The sequence below is a fragment of the Gymnogyps californianus genome, chromosome 7, assembly GCF_018139145.2.
Source record: "Gymnogyps californianus isolate 813 chromosome 7, ASM1813914v2, whole genome shotgun sequence".
In the NCBI taxonomy this organism is placed as follows: Eukaryota; Metazoa; Chordata; class Aves; order Accipitriformes; family Cathartidae; genus Gymnogyps; species Gymnogyps californianus.
The window spans coordinates 36,738,729-36,760,763 of NC_059477.1; the positions used below are offsets into that span (position 1 = coordinate 36,738,729).

General features: G+C 41.9%; 1 protein-coding gene across 1 annotated transcript in view; it reads right to left on the minus strand.

Moving 5' to 3' along the window:
• Positions 1-5,213, minus strand: part of ZRANB3 (zinc finger RANBP2-type containing 3) — a 48,124-nt gene extending 42,911 nt beyond the window's left edge. The window contains exon 1 of the mRNA XM_050900375.1: positions 5,062-5,213. Within this exon, the coding sequence (XP_050756332.1) occupies positions 5,062-5,213 (152 nt within the window). The remainder of the gene's footprint in view (positions 1-5,061) is intronic.
• Positions 5,214-22,035: the final 16,822 nt, after the last annotated feature.

Here is a 22,035-nt window from a genome sequence, read left to right on the forward strand (position 1 = left end):
AGATATCTAGACTCAATTTCTGTGCATTCTCATCACTCCTCCCTACTACCATCCTAGAAAGCTAAAGAAATTTGTGTAGAAATTTGCCCAAGAATTTAAATACGACTTATATCAGAAATTCCTGGCCCTACAAAGGGCTATACTGTGCCTGGGAATTCTAAACATGTCTATTTGCTTCCTACCCAAGAGCTATCATTTGTATGATTCAACTACTAAAACCTCAGCAGACTGTATATACTCTACCTTTCCAGTGAGGAACTGGAGCTAGAACCTTTTAGCTATGTTCATAAGCTTTGAGGATCTTTTGATTTGAGCCTCTGTTTTTCTGGTCTATTTTGAGGGTGGGAGGGTGGAATTAATTTCTATGAAGACTGATAAAGTCTTTGAACTAAAAATCTGTTTTAATTAATGAAGAATCAACTATGTGTTTCTCCTGTGTAGCTTGCTAGAGATCAGAGACACAGTCAGTGGAAAAAAAAAGTGGTATTTTGAAGTGCAGGCAACTGACTCATTATAATAGGGGACACACGCACTCCATTCTCTAATGAGCTCACTATCATAATGATTCTCTGTAGCCTGCTACCCAAAACAACATTAAACACCATACAACTTTTTCTTACTCTAGAAAATGACTGCCTAACAAAACAAATACCCTTTCATTAAAACTGATAGCTCTTAATGCCAGACATGAACTCTGCATATCACGTTACTGGCATCCGTTGTCATTTGCCTCTTTTTTACTGTGTCTATACTCAATAAACGACATTAAGCCAGCATGTATGGGAAACTAAAAATCACATGCTCCAGAACATATAAGTTAATGTATTATCTCTAAAACTTATAAAAGTACCATTAAAAAGCAAAATTATCTATAAATCAACAGTGGAGTAAAATACAGATCCTGGTAAATGTACCAATAAGCATTTCAATATTTAGATAAATTTATATCAAAAAACCTTTTTTTTTTTTTTTTGCCAGAAAACAGAAATTACAATGTTAATGCACTTGAACCTTGTGTAAGAAACTGAGAAGAAAACCCAGAAGGAAACTAGATCACCCCAGTAAAACAGTTCGAGCATACAATTATAATGGAAAAGTTCATTTCATGAGTGGTAAATATCTCCAAGTCCTCTTTTGCATCCACAAGCAAGATAGCTTAAACAAATTGTTCTGCCAACATTTCTAGAAAAAAAAAAGATATCTGTGTGCCTGAAGGCATCTTTTTCAGATACTGTCAACACGGCAAGCAATGCTAAATAATGATGTTTTCAAATCACACGCTGACAGTTTTTAATATAAAACTTGGTAAAGCATTTAGTGATATGGTTTGTACACGTTACCCAGTAGCAAGAGAGCTAACTTTCAAACAATAGCATGCCTCTGACTTTTACAGTATATTCAGGTGACCAAATTGTTTGTAATACAAGACAGACGTCACACACTTCTAAAAAGAGACGATATAAAACAAGAATACATGGTAGAAAGAGATTGTGAGTTTCCAAGTACTATGTTAGTGAACAGCAACAGTAAAAATCATTAATATCCAAAGAGAGATGTGGGCTCAAAAGAGACTGAATACAATCCTTATCAGTACAATCAAGCCATTTGCCCACGTATCGGCATCTTGGATATTTTGCCCAAACTTCTACCACTTTTTCCAGAGTATTGTGCTTCAACACTGCCACCTCCTCTTCACTAACATCTGACCATTGGCTGGTGACTTCTCAGTATTGTTTAGGCCTTCATCCTCAAGTCAGCTTCCTCCTGCATACTTCATAGATTTTACATGGAAGAATAAAATAGGCCTGAAAATTACACTCTGTTGCTCAGAACAACTACACCCAATAAGCAAGATGACATCTTTACTTTAAGGTTTTCAGTTTATGCCTCTTCACTTGTGATTAGGTTACCCTGAGCTCTTAGGAAATGGGGATTTGTCCACATCTGCCCAAACTATGACTAATAACCAGCAAAGAGCAAACAGAGAGAATTGCTCATCTCCACCTCCCAACAGTGTACACACAACTGACCCTAATAACCCTAAATACTTCCTAAGCCCATTGCTAAGAGTTTATGTTCCTGGAAGGGACAAGTTTGTTGCTTTCTATTTAAGAGACATTTTAAAGCACATGTAAACAAATAAATACATATTAATGCTGTTTTTAAAAGTAACTTACAGTTTTCCTGAAAGAAAAGCATAAAAATAAAATAGTTTTCAAGGACAGAATTTGTGTGTGCCTATCTTTTCTGCACATTAATGTTTGGGTTTATAAATAAAGACCAAACATTGTTTCCATCCCTAGGTACCTATTCCCAAGTGCACTGCCGAAGAATAATCTCTAGTAAGGAATAAGCAGCCATGCAGTTATTTACCTTTAAGGCATGTCTGTGAGCTAAAAGGTATCTTAGCATATGTTGAACTATACACTGCCTTGTTGGCTCTAGAATTATTATTTCCTAGAAAACTGTTAGGCAGTCTCTGTTAGTCTAGACGATGCCTTTGGAGCATCTACTGAAAAAGCCTTTGAGTCATTTACTAATGAATCAAAAGCACAAATCACAACAGCATATTTATTTGATGCTCCAGGAAAAGGCGAGGGAATTAATAGCTTACTCCTAGCCCCCTTCCATGCAAGAAATAAAAGTGTGTTCTCATAGTAAGTCCCTTTTCACGCTGGGTGCTTGTCTAACCTAAGATAATATTAATCAAATCTCTTCAGCCAACAATAGAGCACTTTCTCTACACCAGTTTCCTGCCACTACAGCAAAGCATGGATTAAGTGATGACTGCAAAGGGAGTGCATAGCCTGAGGGAGAGAAGAAAGAAGAGCTGAGATGGACATACTGCTTACTTCAAGTCCTATGTTTATATATTTTTAAAAATACAAAAGACACTTCTATGAAAAAGTACCAGACCCTGCTAAAATATACCACTGGGAATACAGAAAGAAGGCTTAAATCATTAAGGAGTACACAAAAGGGAAAGACTTGGGTGAGCCAAGGGCTGACAAACTAGTAAGAAAATTCAGCTACAAGCAGCAGAGGCTCTTGTTCTCTGTTTTGGGACAGAAAGAAAATTAGATCTGCCTGAGCAAGGGACAGATTTTAAAAAATACTCCTCAGGAAAGTTTGACTTAATACATTTTACTTTATATAGAGGCTGGCTGAGAGTGTGCACACAATTCCTCAATTTGACCCAGCTAACATACAGAATTTGCTATGCCAAGGAACAAGATGTCTTGCAATCACGATGAAAATACTTTCATACACATGCCACAGTAAAACCATCAGTGTCATTTTGCTCAACAGTCTTTTGTTAGTGAAGGCTTTCAAGAAAAGAAAACAATATAAAGCCCATAACCCTACTGCAAATAATATAATTCCCTCCTTGACAGAGAGTCATTAGCTTAGGTATTCCAAACCTTTTTAGATACTTATTGCAGGCAATTGTTACTTCTTAAACAAAAATAAGAAAGAAATATCTGATTAAAATTTATCTAGTCCTACAGTTAAGCTGCTTCCTGAGGAACCTCTATATTACATAACAGGCTGCAAAAGATTATGCTACTTTCAAATACATCCACTAGCCTGCACTAATTAACATTAAAGAAACTATACACATTTAATGTCTTCTGTTATTACACTATTTGTACATACAAATGCACCTCAACTGCATACTATATAAACCTCACTTTCCCTTATTAGAATTAGATCAACTGAGATACAGTAGCCAAGGGCTCTGGATTTATTAAATTCCACTCTAACGTAGACTTTGTTGTCTATTCTATCAAAGTCTTAGCAATCCATTAATACTATATGCATTCATTCTCACAGTCACACTGTGCAGCAGGAAAGTGCCTAATATGAGCAGTGGTCACAGAGAAGTTAATGCCTATACAGCATAAAGCTTTTTAAATCTCAGGCTTGCACGTTAACGGCTGGGCTCATCTTTCTACTCTGCTACCTAGTCTGGCAGCATTAAATAGATGGCTTGCTTCATTCCCTGAAGACAGCAATGTTATAATTGCTGAAGATTTTTGGCCAAATGAATAGAATTAAAGCAAAAAACTTCAGAGGAAATTTTAATTGATCAAGTTCCATATAATTGCAAGAACTGATGATAAACATTTCTTCTCCAATTTTTCACCTTTAGAGAAAGAGATGCACATTTCTTTTCTCCTGAAAAAAAATCACAAACGTTAGCAAGCAACCCCCTTAGACTCTAAGCCTCTTGTTCTGAGCAAGATGATGAAATGATCAGAAACTAACTTCATCCTTCTTTAAAACCTAAGCTAAAATAATTTCATTTATGCCAGACCTCTAAAATGTCATTACTTTCCAAAGGAACAACATACAGTAGTTTCACAGCTTTAAGTTGCAATTGCCTAAATTTTCTAAAATTTATAGAAGTGGAAATAGCATTCGCTTTTCCTCTTCTTTGCCCTGTAACTCAGTAACAGGCTCTTATTCAGCAAAATACTTCCAGCCTCTGCTGCATAAACTATTTTTCTGATGTATCAGGTACTTAATTGTTGAATGCCTACACTATCAGTTGCTGCACTTGCTAACTGAGCACTCTGCAAGGCTTCTTCTGCTCTGCTGTTGCAGCTCAGTGAGTTCCAGAACACCCTGATTACACGCCAGAATTGTACCAAGTTTAAAATAGACTATCACACAGATGCATCAAGATCTGTTAGTCATTCTCTTAACAGCTCTACCACACCATTAAGAACTAAAGAAACAAATGTGAATTAACTTATTTTAAGAATTCTCTATTAACATGACAAAAAGAATGGTCCTACTGATACCAACCTCCTCTTACAAGAGGAGATCTTTGATACTACAATCCTCTTTTGCATAATGCATTATTAAACATTTCTTCATCCTCTGGGGAAAAAACAAAACAACCTCTCATTTTAAACAACGTTATCTTATAGTTTACGAAAGATTTCTGCAATATAACCCACCTAAGAGCTGCAGGTATTGCATAGCCTTTGCAAAAATTAATTTACGTTTACCTAACATAATTATTTTCAGCATATGATACAATAAGGATTTTACCTGCCACTTCTCTGAAGTGCAAATATGATGCCTTTCTCCTGAAAGGGAAGCAGTTTCTTTCTCAGTCTTTCAGGTAGAAAGGACAGTTTAGCATCAACATTTTCTGAATAAGAAGCTTCAAGTGTAGGTGTTTCCTGGAATGTACTAGCCATGTTGAACCTAAGGGGAACAAAACCAAAAAAAGATGTCTTACTTAAAAGACAGGTCTGCAATATGTTACAGAATAAAGCTTCATGGAACAACAATAATCACTCCATCTTGAAATATTCAATGTCTACATAACTTTTCTCAAGTCTTGAGAATTCTCCCTAGAAAGCATAAAATAATGCAGACGATGGAGGAAGAGCCCACCACCTCAGTATCAATAAAATATTCTAACTATTCCAGTATGAAGAGGTCAGCATGTATCACTTCCTCAATGCTATGAAATAATTTAAGAGAGTTCCCTATTCATGGATGAAACTTATTGGCCATTCAAATAAAGCTTACTTATAGACACTGAAATATAACTCTTTTAGTAAACATTTTTCAGAAAAGTTACAGGAAAAACAGGTTATTTAACCTTCTGATGATGGAACTAACAGTCCTCTGAAATTTTTAATCCTAAGAATCAAATCAGGAAAAAAGGGCAAAATATGCCCAGTGTGGGGGAAGGAAAAAAATAAAATAATAAAAAAGAAGAGTAAGGAACTTTATTCCCCTCAGAAAGAAACAATCTTAAACCACAGAATTAATCAATGAAAATTCTCATACTGTGCTTCAGACTAAAAATGTGGATTCTTCATTCATTTTTGTCCAAGGGGACATGGTCAGAGAAGAAATACTAGCTTTTGTTCTCTTATAACTTGAATAGACTTTAAACAAACAAATGGTTGAACAGCTCCGTAGCAGTGCACTAACTAAACGTGAGGAAAGCAACAAACATTTACATCAAAGCATTACCTAATTATTTTGGATTCATGGCCTATGTGAGGAGCAGGATTACCTTAACGATCATAGGAACAAAGAATATTAGCCAAAATACGCTTCCTGTATTGTTAACAGTAGATATCGTACCACCAGGTTTGACAGCAAAATTCTGAACATGTTGCACTCAGATTTTTTGATATGGATGTATTTCTGGAGCAACTTGGAAGAAGTCAGAGATGATTTGGTGGGATAAACCATTATATTCACAAGAAGAAATGTGCTGAGCTAAACGGTCATTCACTTCAAGGATCTGCAGGACTAAGTAACCTGTTTTTTTACACTGACTGGTTAGAAAGTAAGATAGACCTGGGGACAATGCAAATAGTTAAAGTAATCAACATAATAAAGCATGGTCATGCAAAACAGAGTTTGCAACAGTTTTCTTCTACTGTCATGGAGTACAGGTGAGGAGGTAGAACAAACAGATTGATTCAAATGAAACTATATGCCACAGTGAAAGAACAAGACCTCTATATTCCTAAAGAATTCCACTTATGAAATTTTAGCTACAAAACTTGATGTACACTCTTCCAGCTGAAGTTACCTTCTCGTCAGTGAAGAGAATCTGGCTATAACTGCACTACTGCACTGTATCTATCTATCTATCTATATCCCAAGTTGAAAGAGCCTGGGCTTTTGCTCTAGCGCAACCATACAAACATCTTCTAACACTCCATCTTCCACGGGCCTACGCTGGACTAAAACTGAGAAATGCTTCCATTGGGATGGGAAGGGGAGTTCCTACTGGAAGTTTTCCAAGACGGTGGGAAGTCCCAGGCCCCCGAGAGCCCCTCTCCATGGTGCTTACCCCGGTGGCGGCGCGGCCGCGGCGGGCCGCGGCGCACGGAGCCCCTGGCCCTGGTGCTGCAGGATGCGGGAGTGGGATTCGCTGACCCCCTGCTGTACACCTCTCACATCGCCGAGTCAGCCGGGCCCTGTCTTGTTTGACAGTTAATATTGTCTTAAAATCAGGGACAGACAAAGAAAAAGGGAAAGAATAGAGGACTAGAGAGTACTGCAAAAATAAGTTACCAGGAATTTGCCACTTCTGGAGGAAAAAAAAAAATTGGCACTGTCAGTACTGTTGACAAAAATGTCTGTAACTCGACAAAAAAAAAAAACAACAAACAACCCAAACTAAATTAAAAAAAAAGACCACCCCCTCCCAAAAAAGAAGGAAGGGGAAAAGGAAAAAAAAAAAAAAAAAAAAGGACCTGATTGTTCTGGAAATCCACTAAACTGTTGTAGAACCCTAGAAAAATGAGGATTTTGGAGTATCCTGTCACTGGCATCACCAGTCAGATTAATGACATTCAGACAGACAGAAAATGAGTAAGTGCTTTTTTTGGTTATATGATGAATTATAGGCATACCTATCAAGATACGCATCACAGACATTCAGAGAACTGGAAAGAAAATGCTGCAGACAAGCCTACAGTCAAGTTCCATGAGATTGCCATTGTGGAAGTACTGAACAGGGTAACATTGGAGAACTCCTGTGCATACCTTCTTGGGCAACTATTACCACTTCTACAATGAAGTGGTGTGTAACCACAACCATTTTGATGTACTATTCTGCTGGACGATGAGGGGGAAAAAAGTGAATTTAAATTTAAAATATCGAGCAACACTCAAAGTTGAGGTATAAGGGTTGTATTTACCATTGCTGTGGATTTTGTTCTAGTTTGTATTAAATTACTTAGCAGCTAGAGAATTTATTTTAAGAATATTCCTGAAAAGTTATCCTTTGTCCCACATATAAAGCCCTAGAAATATTATTGCACATGTATGAAAACAACAATCCTAACTGGAATCATAGATATGTGTGTGCGTGTATATACACACACTTAAGGACTCGTGTATAAATATGGTTTCAACCCTGGTCTCAAAAACATGTAACTCAAGGGTCTGAACATCTGATGTTACCCACTGGATGAGTGCAAGTGATTCACACAGCAATAAGAACTCCACGGCTGGAGAGAGGCTGCTGTTGTGCTTCCAATAGCACGATCAAGGTACACAAAGCCCAGTTCTCAAGTCTGGTACTATCAGCAGAAAGACAGGATCTTTTCTCCCTACATTCAGATCAGGTCATGCACTCAAGGTGCTAACCTAACAAGAGACAAGCCCAGTGCTGCTAAACCTCCTCCTGATACAGACTTCTGACTAAAGACCTTCTAGAACATAACCTGTCCAAAGAGAAAGAGGGATACCTTCTGAATCTCAATGAAATAGCCAGTTAGAGAAAGGAAATCTGGATTTCTTTTGCAAACCAGACTTAGTGCCATCTAAGTGTGACTGCACTATAGACTATGGCTTCCCCCCCCATTTTTATTAGTGGAATCTCTCGCATATCTTTAAAGAAACAATATTCTTGTATCTTGGGCCTCTGGAACATTACAACAGCAGATAAAAGTACTAAGATCAGTATCAAGGCTCTTTGATGCATGTCCATCACTGAACTTTGCTTAACAGAAGAAGGAAAGCCTCTGGCTTGCCCTGTATACTCAAGAGATGCATTTCACAGAAAAGAAGTCATAAAGCTCTGGTAAATACCCACTTCATCTCTCAGTTGAGCAAACAGAAATGTTTCAGCTCTAACTGTTGGGAAAGCAATCATAATCACTTCAATAGTTCTATCACAATATTTTCCACAGAGTATTTCTTTTTTTTCTTTAAAAGTTGATTAAGGCACTTCAAGACTGCTGGCAAAAACCAAACACTAAACATTTCTGTACAGCCAACCTTAAACAAGCATGCTGCAGGATTGGTGGACCCAACAAACCTGTTCAACACTCAGTTCTGTGATTCACCCCTAAAGAAAATTTCTGACTCATTTTCTGTGATGATTTTCTATTCTATAAAAGCAGAGAAAATGATATACTTCTGATCTGCTTGCTACATAGCCTGTTGTGAGTGACACTATCAGAATGAAATGTTAACATAATTAACTTTCTGTTGAACTAGATTATGACAAGATTCTTTCACTGAAACATTGAATAAAACCCATGCAGTTTCAGAAGCATAAATCTGAATTAGAGGCGGCATATATGATTCATCAGTACATAGCAATACTACCATAAAAAATGTTTCTGCATCAGTCACTGATAAGGTTAAAACTGTCTTTGCAGATCTTACAAAAGCAGCAACAGTATGTACTGAGACCCAGCTTGTTGAGGATATTACTCCAGGTGATATGTTTCTTTATTGGAAGGTTCTGTGCAAGACTGATGAGAACTTCAAGGACTATATGAGTTTTGCGATAGCTGTTTGTCAACACAAGCTGATACCATAATAAAAACCCAGTATTTATTTTTACGGGCCACTAAGTATAGCCTTTTAATGCAGGTCAATAGCAGATGCCTAAAACGAATGAGTATTTCCATCAAGCGTTTGCTTCATAAATTTCCTCTTGATGGTCTTAACTGCTCCACGACTGTATGTTCAATAAAACTTAATAGGGAATTTAAGGCTCTAAGAAAATCATGGGACCTTGGCTGATTGATTCATCAACCGTTTTTCCACCAGTGGAATAATAAAGAATTTAAAAACTACCCAAGTCATTAGAACACAGCATTTTAAAAAAAGTTGCAAGAAAAAGCAATCAGACAGAACAAAGGCCATCACAAAGCTCTGCAGCACACAACAGTTTTTCCATGGGCCATTGTACTGGGCTTGAGGAAAACAGACACCTTAATACCTGCCTAGGGGCAATTTTTTTTTTTTTTTTAACCTATGCAATTCCCTGTACACAGCAGCGTCCTGCAATAGCAGGACTACCTGAGCACAGGCTGTGATAAGCCAGCAGCGGCCACAGCGAACAGAACTAGCGAGACCTTCTGGCACAAACACGGGCTGGGAAAGAACAAGGGTCACCTGGAAGCTCGTCCCTTTACAACGAACGAGTCCCACCTAGGGCACCCCCCGACGCTGCTCACTGCGCAGCCCCTCAGCGCGTTACACCCCGCTGCTTCGCGGGGCTAGGCCGCGCTCCCGGCCCGGCCTCCACCCGTAAGGCGGGGCCCAGGCCGCCCCTCACCACCGCCCCCCCGCCTCCTCCCAGGCCGCTGCGCATCGCATCACACCACCGCGCAACCGCCGGGAACAGGCTGGAAACGGCCCCTCCCGCTCCCGGCTACCCCGAGGGGCCGGTCACAGGCGAGGGCCACTAGGCCAGGCGCCTCCGCACCACTCACGGCTCCAGCCACCGCCGCCTCACACCTTCGCGGGCTCTGGGCTCAAACCGCCGCCGCCCGGAAATGACGCGCGACCTTCGGGGCGGTGGGGGTGGGGAGCGCAAAGGCGCGCGCACGCGGGCGCTTCCCGCCGCCGCTCGCGGCGCTTCCGGGCTAGGGGACCGTTTTTTTCTTTGTTTTTTTGTCCCCCCCCCCCCCCGCCCCGCTTTCCCGGGAGCGAGTTAAACCGCATGTTGCTGCCTGGCGGTGCCTCGTAACCGGCCCCTGCTTCACCCGGATGGTGCGCGGGGGAGAGAGGGAGGGCTGAGGGAGCCGGAGGGGGCGGAAAGGGGGAAGGGAAGCGGCGCGGTTACCTCACGGCAGAGGGCGCTCTGAGGGGGCCGGGCGGGCGGGCTGGGAGGAGAGGGTGGCGGGCGCGGGCATGGCGTTAAGGGCTGGGCTGAGCGAGGGGCCTGCAGGGCCGCCGGCTCTAGAGGTGGGCGGCAGGAGCGGCTGAGGGTTGGAGCCAGGGCGAGGGGCCCGGAGGGCGACGGGGTGCGTGGCCAAGCCGGGACTACAGCTCCCATCCTGCCCTGCGCCGGCGCTGTTGGGGTGTGGGCTCTTCGTGCGCCTGCCGGGAGGGCTAGCGGGGGGCACCCAGCGGGGTTGGGGCGCTGCTGCTCGGGATAGATCGCGTCCCAGGCGGCAGTAGACCTGCTCGGGCGCATTACGGTCAAGGGAGGGTTGCCGGCGCCCGGGGGAGGGGAGCCAAGGAAGAGGGGACACCCGGGCTGTCATTAACCGCGGGAGCAGTCCGTCTGCGCGCCACCGTGCTACCAGCAGTGGTCGGCTGCCCACAGCGGGCGGGCGTTGCGGTGCCGGTCTCCGCGCCAAGGCGGGGTTCTTGTTGGTAGTCACGGCCGTCTGTCAACGCAGCGGCGCCCTCCGATTGGCCGCTGTCTTCTGGGCGGGCTTGCGCCCGCGTAAGCGCTGAGAGCCACCACTCACCGGCAGCGCCAGGGGAGGGCGCCACGCTGCTAATTGGTCCGTGCGGCCGTTAATCATTAGCGTTCCGCGCGGCTATTGGCGGCGGTGGCGCGGCGGGGCGGGCCTTTCTCTCCGCCGCGGCAGCAGGAGGAACCCGGGCGGCTGTCGGGGCTGGCGATGGGGTTAAGCGCCCCTCGTGCGTAAACCTGCCGCCGCCGCGCCGGCTCCAGCCCGCCGGCCGCGCTGCCGCGGTAAGGAGCCCGCCGCTCAGCCGGGGAAGGCGCCCCTGTGGGCGGGGAGCGGCGGCAGCGGGGCCGCGCACTCCGCTGAGGAGAGCGGGGGGAAGGCGGGGGGGGGGGCCGGTCGGCCGCGCCCGCAGTGCGGAGAGCGGGGGGCAGCCGCTGAGGGAGGGCGGCCGCGCCGCCGGAGCGGGCGGGCCCGCGCGGGGGAGGGGCGCGTGCGGCGGCCGTTGGGGCCGGCTGGCGGTGGGGGCCGGCTGCACCTGCACGCCGTGAGGGCGGGGGGATCCCGGTCCGGCGGGCAAAGGCTGGCCCCGTTTCCCTTCCCTAATATAGGCAGGGCTGGCCGCCGCCGGCGGAGCGGGGCACGGCCCGGCGGCCCGGAGTTGCGCTCCCGCGCCGCCCCGCTGTGGGGCCGCCGGTCGGCCCCGGGGCTGCGCCCTCGGCCTGCCGCAGCCCTGCGCCGCCCCGGCCTGGGGTCTGTCCCGGCCGCCCTGTCGCGGTTACTTGTTGGAGGATGTTGGTCCCTGGGCAAGCGCTCCCTCTGGGAGCCGGAGGTGGGGAGCCGGTTGGTGGCCCTCGGAGCGCTCCGAGCCCTTCAGGCGGTGGGCTCTAGGGGTGCCAAGGGTTATAGGGGTAAGTTGTTCAGGTTTAGTCCCTCGGGTTAGCAGTAGCTGTTTGCAAGCATGCTGCGCTCGTATCGGCTATCGTGGGTTCCTATTTAGACCTCCCCTTATGTTGTCTGAGGGGAAAATATTATATTCGTGCTGTCTATGATAGTGTTGGAAGAGGGTTGTTAATCTAGTATGGTTTTTTTTTCTGTGACGTGTTGGATAATTCTGCATGTGGATATATCTAGCATACTATAATCCAAAGTGTAAGTGGAATCGAGAGCAAACTGTGTCACAGCCTGGTTTTTACAGTCTCTCTTAATAGCATGTTAAAATGAGTTTTCAGCACTGAAGAAGGGTTTCACTTTCTGAGTGAGACGGAATGAGACAGAAAAAGAAGTGAGGCATAGCTATTTCTTACATAGAGTCTAAGAAGAATTCAGATTATTCACACTAAGAGATTTGCACAGATTCTAATTTTCATAATTAAGCCTGTAGTACAAGATACGTGTTGGTGGATTTGTGTGATCTCTGTAGAAAGCTGGATTAGGAAGGTGATGGAAAAAAACCAAAATGAGTGATGGATACTTTGTTTAGGGTGCATTGTCAGATAATATAATCTACAGAAGTGTGTGATGTTTTGGAGTGGTTTTTTAATTGTTTTAATTTTTAATATTGATGCCCTTTTTTCATTAGCCTGAAATTAGAGAGATCTCGTGTGCCTAATGCAGAACAAGGAATGTGGTGGGATTTTTTTTCTCTTACAGAATGCCTGACACTAGCCTCTTTGCATTGAGGCATTAACTTGCAATTTTCAACGGGATTACTTTCTCATGTCTTGTCTTCTACAAGGGGTATTGTACTTGAGACTTGCTTTTTGGTTGAATACTAAGCAGAAGACGTGATCACAGCAATCTTACAGTGCAATATTTCCTGTGAATGTTAGATTAGGAATACATATTTATTGTTGAAGTGAAAGCAACCGAAATGAAGTTCTGAAATTTTTTTTCAAAAGGTTTTATTCAGGCAATTTGCTACTCAGGAGAAAAATGGCAATGGAAACATGTTTTCTTCTACAGTCTTCCGTTTACTTGTTTCAAATGATTATATTGGCAGGCAGCTAATATTAAGCGTTTGTTTTACAGTAAGTACTGTGATGTTGAGGGTTTGGGTATTTTGTAGAAAATCTGTAATTTATAGCTTGTACTTCTCAATTAAAAAAAAAAAGCCCCAATGGCAAAGATAATATAAAGACTTGTTGTGTCTTTTAAATCTTGGAAGGTCAAAAATGTAGTACTTGTAACTAACTGCATTGCTCACTAGTGCTAGGTCACTTTTTATTTTACAAAACTGTAAATTGCTATCAAGATCAACTACTACTTTTCTCAGGAGTAAAAATAGGTTTGACTAAATACCAGTAATTGTAAGGGGTGTGCAGTGTACTGGGTTAGATTTGTTAGCAGTTTTCCAGAAAGTATTTGTTAAAAATTTGGGAAGGGTGAATTACTCAAATCTGTTGCAGTGGTCCTCTGATTATATTTTATTTTTGTGTGTGTGTACAGAGGCATAAAGAAGGAAAATCTGAGGAGACAGATAGTACTACTTTGTTCTTTCTTGTCTTAAGCATAATTCTGTCTATGCTTTTTTCCTTCCTTTAACTTGTATTAAGTTTTTGTTTTTCATTTCTTCTCATGTTTCAGTATATTTGCCTTACATCAGTGTCTTACTTATTTTATACTACTTAAAGTCTGTCTGTGAAACTGCTTCAAACTAGCTGGGTGTTCTAGGTGAAGTGCTTTAGGTATAGCTCTGGGTATGAAACACAAATACCATGGGTTTGTGTTTTATTCAGTTGAAAGGTGCTGTCAGTTTACTCCAGTAGCGTAGGTTAATTTAAGTTCATGTATCTTTGTATCACCATTTTCACACATTTACTTCTCCCCAGAGTTAATTTGACTGAGAAATGTAGTGCCACATCTTTTTAAATACAATGATACATTTAAAGTTTCAAGATACTGTACTCTAGGCTTTTAAAAGTAGTTGATACAGTTGCATTTTTTGGACTCTCTGGGAAAAATGGGACTTTTGACAGCATGTTCATAAAGAGTGGGTTGTCAGGTAATGTTAATGAGCCATATAAACTTCAAATTGGCTGCAATGTAGCATACATTCCATTTTTAAAAACCTTTTAATATATATTGACAGCATTGTTAAGTTTTGGTGAGCTAGACAACTCTATGCTATAACTCTTACTACCTGCATAAAAATAGCAACAACTTTGGATGTCCTGATTAGTGATAGCCAGTAAATTTACTGTTAAAGTGTATAGATTCTGAAATTTTCCAGCTTACTCTAATTCTTCTTATTTTGTAGATATGAAGAGAGTTAAAGAATAGCCAGTAAATACAAAATACTGTAATTCATGGGTGTGACATCTAAGGAGCTTTCATGGAAGTGGTAGAGTATTCTGTAATCCTGGCACCACCAGGTTGGAAAGACTACAGGACTGTTGGGGTTTGGGAGCCCAGTTAAGCTTTAGTGGCAGTTTTCCCATGTACATTCCACCTAGTAATGGCTAGATAGGAATGACCCAGGGGCTTTTGTTAAACGCTGCATTCCAAATTGAGCCTTTTAGTAATGGGAAGATGAGTCGTTTGGCAATGCAAGACCTGAATAATAAGGTCATTCACACCGTGCTCTTTAGGTGAGAAGAATCTGTGTGAATGCCTTAATATGGTGCTTACTCTGGATGATAGGTAGCATCTATGCAATCCCATTAAAGTAGGTTTTATGTGTTTCTTTGTTTCTTTGTTGGCTTTTCTTTGAGGTGGTGGACTGATGTGCTGTGTAACAATGTTAAGAGATTTTTGAAAGCGGAATTGGAACGCTCTATTTCTAGGAGATCATAAATCAGCAACAGATTATGATTAAATATTGTTGGGAAAATTGTACTTTCAGCCTGCCTATAATCTTATTTTGATTTCATAACTTTTTGAAGGAGTGCTTTAGAGGAAATAATGTCTGAAACCAGATTTATGGAAGCTCAGCAGCCTTAATTACAGAACAGCCTCCACTGCTACTCTTGTGCGTAAGTTAGTCTCCTGCAGTTTAATGTATGTATTATGAGAATCCTGTCAATGTGACACTTTATGATATGAACTCTTCTCCCATATATAGAATTAAGTTTCCAAGAATATTATATATGGTTGTTGTATGTTTGTATCCAGGCTGCTGGAGCAAACTGTAGATTTGAAGAGCATGGCTGTGCAATGCTTATTCAAGGGTTTCTTTTCTATTCTTTATCTTGGATCTCTAGAAGGGAATGGGACATTATCTCTCTGCAGCCATTGGTTTCTGCATAAACATTTGTATACTGCATTGTTCACCTGTCTTTGTTCATCTGCTGCTAAGCTTTTCTGTTCTTTTATCTCTTTCCCAACACCAATTCTTGTTGTTCTTTAATCTATAACTCAAAAATTTGTGTCTAAAATGGAATTTTGTCCTTTATTTAACACACTGAATTCTCTCCTCTGCCCCCTCCCCAGGTTTATTTGTTAGCAAGTTTGTACTGCCATTTATGAAAGGTCTTTGTCCAATCATATGTATACAATGGTCTGAAGGCTGAAGCTTGTCAGGACAAACATCTTAAATATCATTAAAGCTGTGGGTAAATAGCATAGCACAGTTGCTCCTTCATTTTTAAAGCATAGTTTCGGATAACTTGCATTACCGGGTCAAAAAATAACCTCTAAAAGGCATAAATGCAGAAGGTGTCATTGTTGGATTTGGTTTAGCTGACCATTCTTAGCAAAGATCCGGTGCTGAGTTTTGTATTTTTCTAAAAAATGTTTATGATCGGCTAGCAGTTAACCTACCACAATTGTTTTGAAGAAGTATGTCCACAGCTCAGTGAGGTGTAATAGCTTTCTGTTAATGTCCAACTGAACCATTTTACTTTATGTTACGGTGAAGCAGGATATAAATAGATGTGCTCCTTGCAAATATCTGCCTTTGTGAAAGAGGCCATCATATTGACATATCCTTAGCTTTTTGTTCATACCCTCTATCACCCCCTCTGATCTGTTAAATGAGCTGTTGTTGTGAGGAGTTTCTGAACATTTCACTTTCAGCTGTGTAAGATGTAAGTCTCATTCTATCACATTGAAACGTGTATAGGGAGGCTCACAGGAGCAGTTTAACTGGCAGATGGAGGAAATGGTAACTGGAAGTGAGATCAGTGACTTCTTTAGTGCAGCTGAATCTAGAAGAGGCTGTTGGTGTGCAGCTGGTGAGTGAAGTTTGAACTAATTCGAGTGCTTCTGCCAACAGCAGATTGAGGAGTGTTCTCACAGTCCTTTTGATGTCAGAGCTTTGGGCATAAAAACCTCCTGCTGGTGGTGAGTAGCTGGGAGCAGTTGCATCATTGACTGGCATGCTGGATTCACAAGAAGATTTCCGTCTATTTTCATATTCTAAGTGAGCTCAGAAGAATTCGGTATGTTCTTATGGAGATACAGTAGGAGTTTTGAGAGGCATTGGAAAATTGTTGACCCTTATGACTTAGGCTTTGATCAAATGTTCAATTTTTGCACCCAAATGATGCAGTAGCAAAATTAGTAAATCAGTTTGTGGGGAATTCCTGTCCTTGTTATCACAGTGTGATTTGGAACATTTCAAAAGAAGGTACAGTAAAAAGCCTGTTTCCTTTAAAGAATTGTAAATCCCTCTATCTTTGGACGAAGAGCTACATTTCTGGTTCAGTGTGCTCTGTAGGTGTTTAAAGAGTAAAACTTGCTGCCAGGATTAGATTCTTTTTCTCCCTTTCTTTTATAATCTGTTGAATCTATTCCATAATTTAAAGCAAGAACCGAACCCTTGCCAATTTCTATCTTCTTTTAAAAGGGAATGCTTGAATGCACTGATTGCCACCAATGCTTGATTCGTTAGCATAGCTACATAGAATGTCAGTACCTTGACTCAAAATAAAATTTGGCTTGTCTTTTTGATTGATGCATCCTTATCCTTCTTACACTTGGGAAGCCACACTATTCCTGAACAAGAACTTTTGCCTAATGGCTTTCCAAGGGAAAACCAAGGGAAACTGACTAATTTGCTTGTGTTAATCACTGTTGCATGTACTTCAGTGGAAGAAGCTGTGGTAAAATGGATAATTGGATGCTCATAGTATCTGCTGATAGTAGTTCTACTGTTAGAATTGACAATAACGAGTCTTTGATTTTTACTTGCAATGAAGATTACAAATGATTAGTCTCCTAGTTTAGGTTTTGTGGTTTCTTTTTTGTTTTAAGCACATCAAAGTGATCTTTAATGTATTTTCATTGCAAATAATCTCTAAAAAGGATTCTAGGTGCGTTTTTCATTGCACATTGCATTATTTTCATGCAAAAATAAACTACTTTTTCAAGGGTTTAAAGCTGTACCACAGGCCAGTACCAGTGTTGCTCTGAGGTGTCATCCTTGTGGTATGGATTGGGAGAAGGAAGAGGACATGCAAAGCTATTAAGTGACTTTATGGAGGCTGCCATAGGAATACTAATGCCTTCTGGTTAGACTTGTGGTCTAGTAAATGGATATGAATCTTTCACACAAACTATTGTGTTAATTTATAAAAATGTTATGATTTTCATCCTAATGCTTTGTGTGGTAACACTACACAGGTCCTGTTTCCTTCTCTGTTTTCAAATAATGGCATCTGGAGAAGAACACTTCTATTTATGTGGACATTCTTGTTACTGGGAGAAGTAACTGAGTCCAGACTGAGCTTAGCTAGTAATGATTTAAATACAGAAGAGCCTTCATCCAGTGTAATAAGTAATATCATGTTTTGACTAAGGTTTCTGAGCTCTGAATGGTACCTTTAGACTAAATTCTTAAAGCAGTAATATGAACAGAATAAATGATGTTACTGGGCTAATGCAATTATTGCAATGTATGATATTCCAACTGTTGGTTGTTCATCATTAGACATGATGACATCCCATCAGTTGCTACTTAATCTTGTCTTTACTGACACTGTAAAGTTTAATTTGAAAAGCACAAAGAGCAGTAGTCCTTATTAAGGCTTGCATATCAAAATAGTAGTGAAAGCTGTGCCAGCTCAGAATATGATCAGCTTTTTGTCTGGCCTTTTCTGTTGAAATATTGGACAATGGTAGAATCTGGATTTGTGTGTCTTATCTTCCTTGGTCCACAGCAGTGTGAAGGCTTAAAATTACAATGTTCCATAAAGATCAAGAAATGTAAATGTGTAGGTATTCTCTCAATATCTTTTTCTTGTCCTGTGTTCCAATACACAACGAAATATAGCCTAATTTAAGCAGGAAACAGTTTAGTCGATTTTTAACATGTGGAATAATTGGGGGTGGGAGACCTTGAAAAGATTTTTCAGCTCTGATCAGACAATGTGTGAATTCAGGCATGTTTTAGATCGATGGTAACAATTCTGAAGCCTGTTGCTTGACTGAGATCAGAGTGATCTGATGGGGTTCTTAGTTATCCGGCTAAATATCTTGTCTCCCATGCTGCTCCAGAGAGGCAGCAGAGTCTTCTGTAGTTCTGTGTCATATCTGCCCACACCAGATGTCTGTGATATGACAGATGTGACATAGCTCTTGATATGACAAGTAAGAAAGTCCTCATGCATGAAGTTAACAGGCATTCAGCTTTAATACTGCTCATAACTTACTAAGCTCGGGACTCTTATGTTTGCAGTATCAGTAGTTGTTTTCTGTATCCGTATTTTATTCATGTCTGCATATACTGCAGTTACATGGTTATAATGGCAGTGATTCTAAAACTTTTAAACTATGTTTGAATTCAGAATGCCCATGTACTATATATAGGTTAAATGTAGGCATGACTACTATAAGGAATGTAGATTCTCTCACATGTTTGAGATAAGATAGACTTCCATAGAAAATGTTGGAGGACATAAAATTGATTTTAAACTATTCTTTGAAATTTTTAGAAGTAAAGTACAAGTAAGTAGACTTTCCCCAGTTTCTTTTTAATTTTAAGGAAAAATTCTTGCTGATCCTAAGATGGCTTCTTACCAGGCTAATTGAAAGTAAAGTTGGATGAACAAAAAGTATTCAGTAGGTTCCCACTGAATCTAGGCCATCCAGGTACTCTGGTATTAAATAGCAGTAATTACCAGTAAAATAATGGAATGTTTGTGGACAAGTATGCAACTTAATGCACGGTGCACTGCATGAATGTGCCTGACAACTGAAAGGAGAGACTCTGTTGGTCATAACTGTGTCAAACTTTATCTTAATTAAATTGCTAGCTGTCGTCTTTCCTGCTGAATAGCAGTTGTAAAATCTGGTTCTGTGGTGTCTCCTGGCCTCCAGCCTGGCTGACTGTGGCAAACTTACAGACACGTGGTTTTATGGCAACATTTTCCTCTAGCTTAAGTAGCTCTTCTACCCACCTGTTAGCTGCTACAGCCACATGTGCTGTCTAATAAAGACCTGTCCTGTTAGTCTGTGTTTTGACTAAGCTAGATGGTCTTTTTCAGTCTCCTGTTTAGGTACCTTGTTTTTAGAATGAAATGATGTTTTCCATACAAGTTTTTACCACTGCAAATACCATCTTCCATATAAGGTCTCACCAGAGCCTTATTAGAATGGCATTTATATTTCTGTAGCTTTTCTGAGAATAACTTGAATGGTAGGTGCATCTTACTGCATTTACCTTTTTCAAGGCTACATTGCATTGTGAGTTTAGTCACTGTGGTGGGCTGACAACTGAAATTCCCCACGATCATTCCCCTCGCTAACATTGTTCAGTCCATGTTTTGCCCATTACATCTCCCAATTACTATCCTTATCTCGAATTCCTCATGTTCCTGTTTGGGTGCCAAAAGGGACTGTGGTGGGTTGACCTGGCTGGACACCCACCAAAGCCATTCTATCACTCCCCTCCTCAGCTGGACAGGGGACAGAAAATATAATGAAAGGCTCATGGGTCAAGATAAGGACAGGGAGATCACTCAGCAATTACCATCACGGGCAAAATAGACTCGACTTGGGGGAAAAAAATTAATTTATTACCAGTCAAATCAGAGCAGGATAATGCGAAATAAAACCAAATCTTAAAAACACCTTCCCGCCCACCCCTCCCTTCTTCCCAGGCTTAACTTTACTCCCGAATTCTCTACCTCCTCCCCCTGAGCAGTGCGGGGGGATGGGGAATGGGGATTGTGGTCAGTTCATCACACGTTGTCTCTGCTGCTCCTTCTTCCTCAGGGGGAGGACTCCTCACACTCTTCCCCTGCTCCAGCGTGGGGTCCCTCCCACAGGAGACAGTCCTCCACGAACTTCTCCAATGTGAGTCCTTCCCACGGGCTGCAGTTCTTCATGAACTGCTCCAGCGTGGGTCCCATCCACGGGGTGCAGTCCTTCAGGAACAGACTGCTCCAGCGTGGGTCCCCCGCGGGGTCACAAGCCCTGCCAGCAAACCTGCTCCAGCCTGGGCTCCTCTCTCCACGGGGCCACAGATTCACAGGTCCTGCCAGGAGCCTGCTCCAGCGTGGGCTTCCCACTGGGCCACAGCCTCCTTCGGGCATCCCCCTGCTCCGGCGTGGGGTCTTCCATGGGCTGCAGGTGGAGATCTGCTCCACCGTGGACCTCCATGGGCTGCAGGGGGACAGCCTGCCTCACCATGGTCTTCCCCAGGGGCTGCAGGGGAATCTCTGCTCCGGCGCCTGTAGCACCTCCTCCCCCTCCTTCTTCCCTGACCTGGGTGTCTGCGGAGTTGTCTCCCTCACATCTTCTCACTCCTCTCTCTGGCTGCAACCGCTACTCCCCTGTAACTTCTTTTCCCCTTCTTAAATCTGTTATCCCAGAGGCGCTACCACTGTTGCTGATGGGCTCAGCCTTGGCCAGCGGCGGGTCCGTCTTGGAGCCAGCTGGCATTGGCTCTGTTGGACAATAGGGGAAGCTTCTAGCAGCTTCTCACAGAAGCCACCCCTGTAGCCCCCCCCATTACCAAAACCTTGCCATGCAAACCCAATACATTCGCAGAATCAATACTCATATTAGGATCGGTTAACTATTTATCTTCCATCTTGATTCTGTTGGATGGCTACTTGGTTTAAGAATTTCTGTCATTGGTAACAGTCAGTACTGTTATCAGTATCCTTAAGATCATCTTTTTGCCTCTGCTGGTGGTACTTCCCACATTTGTGATCCAAAGATGTTAGCATTATGTTGCATGTATTAGGTCTGAAATGAAACGAAGTTCCATTGCTAACCCCCTTGCCCATTTTCCCCTCACTGCCTTACCCATTTGTTCCCTCTTTTAATCTACTCCTTGTTGTAATACCTTTTGTTAGTAAGCCTTCTAATTACTAAAATAATTTTTGTTGATCTCCATTGTCTCTACTTTATCAATTTCCTGTATAATACCACATATAATTCAAATAGATTAGGCCTACTCCATGTATTTTTCCTAAGAAATATTACTTCATTAAATAGAGCTGTTTGGCACAGTCTCTGTGGTACACATGTTTTTCTGTCAACTCTTCCATTGACTTTGGTGCCTTTGATTCATTCTTTCCTTTAAAATTTGTTCAAAAGCCAGGCATACAGTTATTTTTTCCTTATGTTTAGTTCTGTGCTTGTCATTCTAACATCAAATGATACCCTCATGTATTTTGTACTGTTGCAAAAAAAATCTCTGCTTTGGGACTTCTGATCTGATGAGATAGTTCTTCTAATTTTCTGTAGTTAATGGGTATGCTGTCTTCAGCATTTACATTGTGAATCTTGTTTTTCCTTTGAATGTACTCTTTCAAATTCAATTTCAGATGTGCTATAGTGGTTTTCTTGTGTTCTTGTTCTTTTTCTATTTATATGGATATTGAAATTATTGTTTGCAAGTTCTGACTCAGACTGGGTAACTTGTGTTTCTGACTTCCAAGGCTTACCTTTTGGTTGGTCAGTCTGTTTTGGGGTGGGGTTTTATTGT